The sequence below is a fragment of the Coenobita brevimanus genome, chromosome 23, assembly GCF_032717465.1.
Source record: "Coenobita brevimanus isolate Jiangsu-jjx chromosome 23, ASM3271746v2, whole genome shotgun sequence".
NCBI lineage: Eukaryota > Metazoa > Arthropoda > Malacostraca > Decapoda > Coenobitidae > Coenobita > Coenobita brevimanus.
This window is the reverse complement of record NC_136976.1, coordinates 64,283,929-64,295,208: the sequence shown is the minus strand read 5'-3', so window position 1 is coordinate 64,295,208 and position 11,280 is coordinate 64,283,929. Positions and strand designations below refer to the sequence as shown.

Genomic DNA, 11,280 nt, shown 5'->3' with positions numbered 1-11,280 from the left:
CACTCGATTCCCTCCGTCCTCTCAACATTTCTTTTGTAAACTTAGCCCCCCCAGGACTCACATTCACTAACACATTACACATCCGTCTAATCATTGTTATTTCTATAAGTTTGAGCCTACAAATATCCTCTTCCTTTACTGCCCAGGTCTCACAACTATACAACATTACACTCCTATTACATGCTGCATATAAAGATCCCTTAGCATGGAGGGAGAGCCATCTCAAAGTCAGAAGGCAACAGCTCCCTGAACTTTCTTTAACCACTCCTTACCCTAGTCACAGAGCTAGCTCCAACTCCACCTCCAGCACATCACACAATAATGTTAGAAAATGTAGTTTGCCAATAAGAGCTGCCAGCCCAAGGAACTAGCTACCAGATGACATTATGCAGTGAAAACATTCAAATACAGCATTAAAAGAAATGTATAATATAATTGTAAGAACACGGGATATTTCAAGACTAACTCAATCCTGGATAAATACAAGTAGGTGCAACTTAGAGTGTGCACACACGCAGTCTCTCTCCCTCAAGCTAAGCCAAAATGACACTACTGTGTACAGCATGCAACTCTAGTGCCTAATTATGCAACATTTATCCTAAAATTACACAGCTCAAATACCAGCTAACAAAACACATCTGAATTACAGACTATTACAAAGAAGACTGGCACTTAAGGGAAGCCTACATGTGGTGGCACTGTGCAATATGGATGGTGCACCTATTGTATCCACCCAGGAGCCAAAACTTCCCATACTTCCCTGCACCTTACCATGGAAAGGACTCTGGTCTAACCCTTGTGAGGCGATGTCTACCACGAAGGATTCCAGATTTTTACATGGTTTGTGTACTGTACCGTAACTGTCAGAGTCACACAGAAGCAGTTGTTTACCTGCAGTTGATGTGTCTGCTCAGCCACACAGACTGGATTTAAGCAACAACAACAGAAAGGGTAAATAAAAAATACAGTATGTCCATGTTGCTCTATAAAAGCTTTAATCATCATTAACGGCAATTACAAAATACTGTAACCTTTTACTAAACTCAATTAATAATGTGATTCACAAAAATGTAAACTTTTTTTTTTTTTTTTTAATGAATAACTGAGTGAGATGAACATACTACTTTTTACAAGTTATGAACTTTTTCTCCATACATGAAACAAACATATGACACATCCAGCCATACATTTTGGCTTTTACAACTGAAACTCAGAAGTAAATTAGATTGGCTTTATCTTGAAATGAAGTCCAATCAGAGAAAAGACAAGGCACTTCAGATCTTGTACCAGATAGTAGAAGCAGCGCAGGCCATCAGGGTCCCTAGGATGCAAAGAGGAAAAGAGAAATACACAATAAGAAAACAATGTATGGCAAGAAAAAATTACACTTTTTTTCAAAGTGCCATGATGCATCAACCATAATATTATCCACATTCTACAAATGTGTTAATTGTTAGGATACAACATTTATCAGCTTCATCTGGATCCACTTTAGGTACAAGTAACAGAATTGCCTAAATATCAAGAAAATACACCATAACTATCAAAACCCATTTCTCATTTCATATACAATGAAAAAAGACAAAGCAAGGGTCCTTCATCCTTTGGAGTAAATCCAAAATACAACCTCTCCCTTTCCTCTACCACAGGATATGAGAAGCTACTTGCAACATAAATGGCAGATGACGTAGTTACCATAGCTCTGTGTGCATGATCAACATAATATTTCCTCTGTTATAACAAGGTTGTAGAGACATTTCAGGAGATAGGGTAAAGTCTCTCGCACTCTTATTGCATACAAGTGCGTTTACAGCAAGGGGGATCTGTATTGACATGGCCATATGTAGTTAATGGACGTGATATAATTTCACTGTACTTGTGTTACCTGTACAGTATTTTGTCTGATGCCTCCTTAAGGGTTGTCTGTATGTGTGCATGGTTTTGAAAATGTTGTGAAAATGGTGCTTAAATTCTCTCTCTTTTCCTGCGTATTCTCTGAGATGATTCTTCCTGCAAACCTGTTCCATGATATTTGATGAGCTCACTTATCACATAGGAAGGAGCAATAGAGAGAAAGAGGGGAGGGGGGGGGTTGCTACTGCCAGAGCCATAGAATAAGAAGAGTTTGGCCAACTCGGTTTCAGACCTCACCTCACGCGCTCGCCTGTGATTGGCTGAGAACCGGTCACGTGACATATGGGCGCCATATTGCATCCTCACCTCACCTCCTCACTTCCCTGACTGCCATAAGAAAGCACAGAGATCAAGGGGGATGCTACACTTTCTATGGTCATATCACCTGCAATATACCTATATTTGACCACGAGATGGAATACTGTGCAGCCTGGCGATGTTCCAACCGCACAGGTATGGGTAAGATACTGTACAGGTTTCCTAGAGATCCCACAAGCAGAAAAGAATGGGAAATTAAAGTCAGCCAGAAAGACTGGACACCACACAACAATTCCTATGTGTGTTCTGCATGTAAATCTGTTCTCATTCTCTCTAATTTTTTTGTTCATCCGCCTGTGTGTCTGTCTCTTAAGACTCCTGTCCGTTCTAACTATTGCCGTAGACTGAGACGTAATAAACTTATTAGACAGGCTGATAGTTACTTATTTGTTTTCGGTTCGGTTTCATGTAAACTAAGGAATATATATACATATATATTTGTGTGTGTGTGTGTGTGTGTGTGTGTGTGTGTGTGTGTGTGTGTGTGTGTGTGTGTGTGTGTGTGCGCGCAGGGCATTAGGAAGAAATAGCTGAGGAGATTATTCACTGTAAGCCTTCATATCTACACCAAAAAACATTTGCAAAAATAAGGCTCATCGCTGTAAGTCTGGAGGTGAATTAGGAAGCAAAAGCATGGTTATAAGATTCGCTGTAATGAAGCGTAAGTAAAACCTCTTCAACGTACACTACTTTAAGGCTGTAGGTTATAGTATGTCCTGTATATAAATATTTTTACTCCGTATATAGATAAGTGTTATAATAATGTATAAAGCAACATTGGGTCTGGTTAGTACTTGGATGGGTGACCGCCTGGGAACACCAGATGCTGTTGGCATAACGTTCTCCCTACGTGTCAAGTGGGGTTGGTGAAGGATTAGTGCCCCTCCCTGTAAAACAATTAACTCTGAGCCGTTGGCCACCCCGTTTGGGATACATGGCGTCTGGCAATGAATGAATGAATGAAAATAAATGAAGTAGTGGGGAAGAAAATTAAAACATTCAAGGACCTAGCAGCTTTTGTACGGGATTTTCAAGCTATAACAATGTTATTCATACTTGTTAGGTGGGTATAGAGGAGGCCTTGGTTGGGTTTTCATTTTCTTTCCTCCTGTTATTATATATTAAAAACGTTCTGTCATAATCATCAGCCATATATGTATGTACAGTGGGGCACCAATTTTCGCGCCTAATTGGGTCCAAAAATAATGCGTGAAAGTGTAATTAGCGAAAGTTGGGGTATTGTCTTTATGGCAAAAAGGCTAATTGGTTCCCGGTTATCCTAAAGTAACATCAGATTTTCATTTTCACTTGCAATACAGTACATCAAATCACTATTGTACATTGCCTTATGAGATACAAACAATAAAAACTGTACAGTACACATTATATGAGGAAAAACATACCACAGAGACCAGGCTGAGGTGTTTAATGGATGTTGGGGGTAAGTATCCGAGGCGCGTGGCGGGCTTATTTAGCCACGCCAGACGTATTGGCGCCTTCCTCCCGACTTTGAATGTCCCGGCCACTTTTTATCACCACCACTGCCTCCCGGCCCTCCCCCCACACCACCAGGCTCTCCCCCCACACCACCAGGCCCTTTCCCCACACTACCAGGTATAGTAGAGGCCACTGAACCGTGAGAATCCAACACAATGGAGCTAGCACGCTCGTACACAATGGCGGGAATGGGTGGACAGAGTGTTGACATGACGTCATTCAAGATGGCGGTGGGTTGCAGGCAGGCGGTGCAGGAAATTCAAAGTTCAAAATATTGTCCCAAACCCAAAATTTGTGCGTGAAAATCGATTTTTTTCAAGCGAAAGTGGAAATTAGGGAATATTTGGTGCATGCCGCGAAAGTGGATTCCGCGAATCCTGCTGTAGCGAAAGTTGGTGCACTACTGTATATGTGTATTTATTCATGTATGTATATATATATATATATATATATATATATATATATATATACCCTAGATAGAAAGATAGATAGATAGATAGACAGATAGATGGGTAGATATATACATGTATACTTATATGTATATATATATATAAAAGACCTGTACTGAAATAAAAGGCTAGGGGGTTGATATTTGTACTTTTAGTATTGTTTTCATACGCCCGGTCAATGATGTTTAGATGCAAGATGGTGCCCAGTACGGCGGTTGGCCAAACTCTTCCTACTCTATGGCTCTGGCTGCTGCTCAGGTGAGTCAACCAGTAAGGTACCTCCACAACCTCTTAATGGAAAGAAAACAAGCTTTTAGCTTTGTAACAACCTGTTGGATGCTCATAGTTGGTCATAAACCCCCTAATAAGAAAAACACAGACGAAAGATGTGGGTCAAGCTCCTTGTGGTTTCTCATGTCTTTCCCATACACTATAGTCGTGACGCACAACTCGGAGGTTGTTATTATCGTGCCCTGGCAACATACCACTCAAAAATGCGTCTGATTTTGTGTATAATATGAGACACGTGATTTGTGTATAATATGTTCGTGTATAATAATATTCATGCATAATAATATGATTCGTGTACATGATATGAAATTGGACGCACTTTTGAATGGTAGGTTGCCAAAGTGTGATAATGACAATCTCAGAGTCGTGCGCCACGACTATAGTTTAGTTGGGCATTATCACTACCCTGAACTCAACCTAGTGTATGATACTTCAAGGGTTAGAGATCTATTGTACAGTATTACAGTACCTAATAAATTAATTCTCTTGGGAACTGTAAGTTTTCAGTAAGTTTCTGGGACATGAACACAGTGGAGAAACCAGCTATGGCTACCAAATTTGCCCCCAGAAAGTAGTTATATTGGTATAAATTGTATACCATCATCTTCATTGGTGTTTATTCTATAAGCCAATGAAAACACACACAAAAATTATGAGTAAAAGTACAGAAATGCAGCAAGAATAAACTGTTCAAGTGTAAAAATAGCTTCAAGTAACTTCATAACACACTAGTGCAAAATTTTGCCTGCACCATGCAAGAGCTAAGCATACGTCTAGATACAGAATTTCACAAGCTTTCTCAGTATTCAGAATTTTGATAAAACCAACAGTTTTCAAGCAAATCGCCAAAAACTAAAAAAATCGCCTGAAATATGTGATTTGTTTATCTCTTATATTATTACTGAGCCTGTAACTACCATGTAAGTACATTATGTACTGTACATGTATGTAAATTATGTACACCCTCCCCTGTAATCCACCCAAGTTTGACACACTTACTGCTAAAACTTAATTTTTGGTGAATATTTTTGTCCAAAACGACGCAAATTGCATCATCGGTTACTCTTCAGCCCAACTCTGATATGACGCAACGTGCCATCATTCCTGGGAGGGTTAAGTCTATCTCCATTCCCACCTACTTCTCTGAATCTAAGGATTTTCTAATCAGTATAGCATCGTTTTTTTTTTTTTCTTTCTTTTATGCAAGGAAGGAACCAAAGGCCAGGAGCCTGCAAGGTTGTTCCCTCCAAGAAAAAATAAAATCAAGGTAACAGAGAACCAAATTTGAGATCCATCCATTTCGAGATGCCTGGACACACTGCATTTGGAAGGCTGGAGATTGCTAACAGTATGAAATACAGACAACTGGAGACAGTTCCAGAGCTAACCTACTGCATACATGATGGACTGCAAACTGGAATTTTTAACATGGGGAAATGAATTCCCCAAGCTAGATGAGATCATATAGCCCCACTAGGTGATGGGAGAGCACTATCTCTCCCAGCAGGGCAGTTACCTGGGCTGGGCACGAACTCTCAATCCACTGGTCTCAAGTCAGGCGCTCTACTACAGATCCATCCTGTCCCCATGATGGACTGGGAGTAACAGCTAACTCTTGCATTAAAGAGGTGGACAGAAAAGGGATGAAATGTTGCTAGATGGATGATGTGCACCCGCCATAGTGGTGGAGGGATGCAAGCAGACAGTTCAGAGGAGCAGTGACCACTGAAGTAGTGATAGGAAAGAGATAAAGATGCAACAGTGCAGCAAAGAGACACTGGTTGAAGGAAGCCAGTAAGAGGAGAGAATTAATGAGACAAAAAGCCTTTGACTTCATCCTGTTGAGAGTGAGCTGTATGTGGGGAGCCTCCTCACACATGAGAGTTATACTCTACACAGGGGCGATCACTGCCCTCCCTAATGTATATTTTTGCCCTTCTGCACCTCTGGTATGAATACATTACCACATGCATCATGTGTAATATGACTTGGAAAGACTAAATACCAAGGGTACGTTAACCTGACATGATGATAAAGTACAGCTGCATTTTCGGGGGTATACAGGATCTGCTGAATGAAAGAGGCATGCTGGACATTACAGTGAAGAAGAAGGTGAATAATTTTTACTGACTTAAACTGTACACCAAGGTGGTAGAAGGTACCCATCATCCACTCACTTGATGTAGTGCTGCTTACTTCATCCTTCACCTTTATATTTCTTTTTCTGCCCTTCTTTCTTACTACTTCTCTCTTTCCTTCCTGTCATTTTCTATTACTCTTCTTTCCACTTCTCTACACTAAGTGACAAACCTAATGTAAACAGGGGGAGAAATGCAAATGTGGCATAAATCCAGGAACCAAAACTACACACTTTTCCCCACCAGTCACTGTTGTGAGGCATTGCTGCAAAGAAACATCGGTTCACTGCATGAGTCAACCCTGCAGTGGCGATTGCTTGCTTCTGGTAGTAGTAGTTGTTCCCTAGGTAGTCTGGCCTCTGGCTGATGGGTCTGCTTGGCCGAAGAGACTGGAGTTGATCAACAACTGTATATAATATACAGTTGACACTCATTCTGCATGCCTTCCATCTGCATGCAACACACTTTACATGGCACTATCAACCTCTACCCCAACCCATTTTGAGCAATGATGAATACATTTGGTGCAGCAAAATGGCTGGGCGATATTCAGTTCTTCCCTACCAAGATTCAAAATATCTACATGGTGACATCATGGTCGTGGTGCATGAAAAATCATGTGTTCTGAAATCTTCCCCACCACTGTTCTCATGTCTTTGACCCACACCTGAGATCAAATCCTGTGTAACTGGCCGGCGTAAACCCAGTAAAATCATGGCTACCGAAGACCGAAAACCCTCTACATCTGGTGGTAAAGCTAAAAGAATGCCTATGAATTTGGGAGAGAAGTGTAAATTTTACAAAGACTTGAACCTAAGGAGAGAGAGGTGGACATGGCTAGTGCTATGCACATGTGAGTCCATTTTCAGAAGTGTAAGGAGAACTAAAGACAAAATCATCCAAGCCATCCTGTTGAATGGAGGTGAAGACACAGCAGCAAGATCATAGGTACAGAGCTGAGTGCTGAAGAAGTCTGAAAAGCCGTTTTCAAATACATGTGGGGGTAAAGTGAGGAAGGTGTGCCTGTGGATAGCAACGTTATTTCATGTAAAGCTCGTGAGGTGTAGCAAAAGTGACATTGAGGGCTTTGAGGCCTAGCCTCAGTCCCCTGAAAGGGGTTTGAGGCAATGCTCATTTCCCCTACTAGTCCTACAGTCTTGGACACCCTACTCTCAAAACAACCACCACTTTCTCTTCTATCGAGGTGAGCTAAAATTTTACTTACTTGCCCCTTATTACCATTATGTTCTATTCATCGCTATTTCTTGTACGTAATGATGTCAGTGCACTTTTATGTATGTGTTTGGTGGGAGTACATTTGTCAAAATGGCTAAATTATGGGCTTTGGGAAAATTCTGGGATTTCTTCTCCAACAGGCAGTCTATTGTTGCTTGGACAGTAATAAGGTCACATACAGAGACTGGATATGAAATGAGTTTTACATAGAGTAAAACCTTGATATAACAGACTTCAATAGACTGGAAATCGCTTTTACCGGAATCGAGGAGCTACCAGACTACAGTATATCGGAAAAAGTTCGATAAAGCCAGAAGCAGTCCGGACTGCGTCACCACTTCAGCTATGTTCACCACAATGAGGTAAATAAGAGACATGTTTATCAGTGTACAGTACAGTACTGTATTATTATATATATTACTGTATATCATTTGCATAATGGTAGGTGGGGGTGCTCGCCATCCACTCACTTGATGTAGCGATGCTCTAGGGTGACTGCCCTTTCCTCTCTTCTTTCCTTCTCCTTTTCTGTCTTTCTTTTCTTCAGTCTTTCTTCTTCCTTCTGTCTACGAGTGACTCTACACAGAGTGACAAACCAAATGGTTTCCTGTACAACAGGAAACCATTTACAAACCTGGGTGGTAACAAAACCAAATTATGGTACCTGGTGATTTACTGGGCAATTAAGGCACTCCGATCAGATTGAGCCTGTGCAGGTTTACATCCAAGGGGTGGTTGGGTTCACTGCTCACATAATGCCACTCAGGGATGAGTGAGGCTGGTCACTTTCATCTTCAAATGTCAGGACCAACTTGCCTTGCCCCAGGCTCCTACGCTCCTCGTTGGGTAACACAGGATTAGATGATGAATGAGTATACCATTTGATTATTGTAGTGAATGTAAAACAGAACAGGACTGCACTGGTAGTGAAAACAGTTTAAAAACCATTGGTGCGATCTGGACTAATGTCTGTTATATCAGAAAAAGTCCGGGTTAGCAGCAGGACATCCAGATGTCGCTTCTATCAGAATTTTGCTTTCTTTGGAATGACTTGGGTCTCAGTTAGTCCACTATAGTGAGGTTTTACCAAGTGTATATAGTAATCCCTCCACTATCCAATGTAACAGAGCCAAAAGCATGTCCGAAAAGTGGTCCCGTCCGGATAGTCGGCCCCAGCCTCCTGGACTTGTACTGAAGGACTCTAACCCAACCTAACTTTGAAAGCCACCTAAATAACTCCCTACCGGACATGCATAGCACCTATTTAAACCTATTCACACCAATAATGGATATAAAGCATGAAATAAATGAAAAGGAACCAGAGAATGAGGAATTAGAAGTGGTTATGTAAAACAGCTGTGTACAGGGTAATTACAGGATGTCTGTGGCTGCCTTCTCTAAGGCTTTGGCAGAGGTGAAAATGCTCTTGAAGCATGTACAGTAATCCAGTGTTGTGCTACACTTACAGTAATTCTTTACACTTTGAGTTATAACTGTTTAACACTGCACATTCTGCTCTTAATTGCACCATGCCAGTTTCAACTGCCAGTCTGCACTCCACAGTTTATCCATTGCAGTCTAAATTCTAATTACTTAACATTGCACAACACTGTAAATTCCCGTGTGGTCTAGTGGAGCGGTATTGCAGTTTATTCACTGTTTATTCACAAAAACGAGCACTTGCGGCATCCACTGCGATAAGCATCCACTTGTGATGACAGTTAGGTGGTAACTGGTGGTGAGGGAGAAGCAGGGTTGCCAGATCGAAACTTGGCCACATTACCAAACGCCTCAATTTTCATTACCAAATTTAACTTTTCATTAACAAATTCGTAAAGCAAGCATTTATTCTTCACTAATTATATGTACAAGTGGAATATTAATCAATCTCCTTATAATTAACAGCATGTTGATTATTTTCACACTATGTAGGCTAGCAGTTTAATCAGAGACAGCAGACAATCCACCATCTCCATCCTGTGTATCCTTATACATGTGAAAAATCCGTTTGGTAATGCATCATTCTGATTCATTACCAAATAAATTTTTCATTACCAAATTGGTCCACATTTGGTAACGAAAAATACCAAATGGCAACCCTGACAGGGGAGGGGGGAAGGGGGAGGAAGGAAGGGGTGAAGGGGCCGTGGTGTAAACAACTGTTCGGCCCCACATAGCAATTTCAAATAACGGGTGGGAAAAAATTAGGATTTTGGGGGGGATTTGTTTCTTTTTGTGGCCCTTTTTGGGTTCCAAAGGTCCATGCCCACAATGTCCGGTAAGTGGGGCATCCGGAAAGTGGAAGTCCGGATAGTACAGGGATTACTGTACATATAGGCAGACCCCAAGATACGATACCCCTAAATGTAGCATAGCGATGGGGGTAGAAATCCCACCCTACCCTGCCGAAAGATGGCCAAACCCCGGAACAATGATGGGTTTTGTTTTTTTTTAACCAATTTTTATATTTTTTACTTAAATTTTGTGTTTAGGTTGATTTATAAACTGTTTTTAGACTTAGATTAATGTGTTTTAGTCATAGGAGGGGTGAACATTGTCTTTTTGAGGTACAGTTAGTTTGATTTTTTCCAGACATTTTTGATAATTTTCAGATTTTACTTTTGGGTTTGTGTGTTATAAACTGCTTATAGGCTTAGTTTAGCTTGTTTTAAAGCTATTGGGGGTTGAGGTTAGCTAGAAACTTGTTTTTGGACTCAGTTGGGTGGGTTTAGGACTTGGGGGAGTGAAACCCAAGGCTCAAAAATGCATCTTTATACTTTACATGTTAAATCTACCCTGAGATATGATAACCCGCCTGGCAATGGGTTTTTACTTAATCAATTGCATCGTTAAACCGGGGTATGCCTGTATACATATATATACATGTACAGTAAGGGCGCGGATTACGTCAGAGTTCCGTTCCTGAGACATGATGTAAGCCGATTTTGAACGTAACACAAGTTGTATAAAGTACGTTGTATGATTATACTTACCGCAATGCATCTTATAGATTTTTCAACCATACATCGCATACTATACATGTCATAATCTTATAACAGGTATGTATAAGAAACACAGTCATTTGAACTGATGATATTTATTGAATAAAATATAAGTTGTACTAGCTTTGAGTCTCGTCCCAGTAGCTCACTCTCTGTGGTAACGGCACTTCTCATCGTCACGGCAACCGAGTTACACCGCCACTGCCTCACCCACAACTGAGTCTGGCTGCCAATACCTCACTCTCCCGTCCTTACACACATCATACTGCCAACACGCATTTTATTCCCATATTCAAACACTTTTCATACTTCATCATACAATAAAGTTTACTGTATATTACTGCTGTAAAATATGAAATACCAACATTATTACCAGCACAATAATGTACGCATTTCTAACATCAAGTTTGGTGGCTTTTTTTTTTTTTCTCACTA

General features: G+C 40.7%; 1 protein-coding gene across 1 annotated transcript in view; it reads right to left on the bottom strand.

Annotated features, from left to right (window-relative positions):
• Positions 1 to 1,059: 1,059 nt before the first annotated feature.
• The window catches only part of mago (mago, exon junction complex subunit), a 50,966-nt gene continuing 40,745 nt past the window's right edge, over positions 1,060 to 11,280 (bottom strand). Inside the window, exon 4 of the mRNA XM_080267156.1 lies at positions 1,060 to 1,321. Within this exon, the coding sequence (XP_080123282.1) occupies positions 1,222 to 1,321 (100 nt within the window). The 3' untranslated portion in view covers positions 1,060 to 1,221. The remainder of the gene's footprint in view (positions 1,322 to 11,280) is intronic.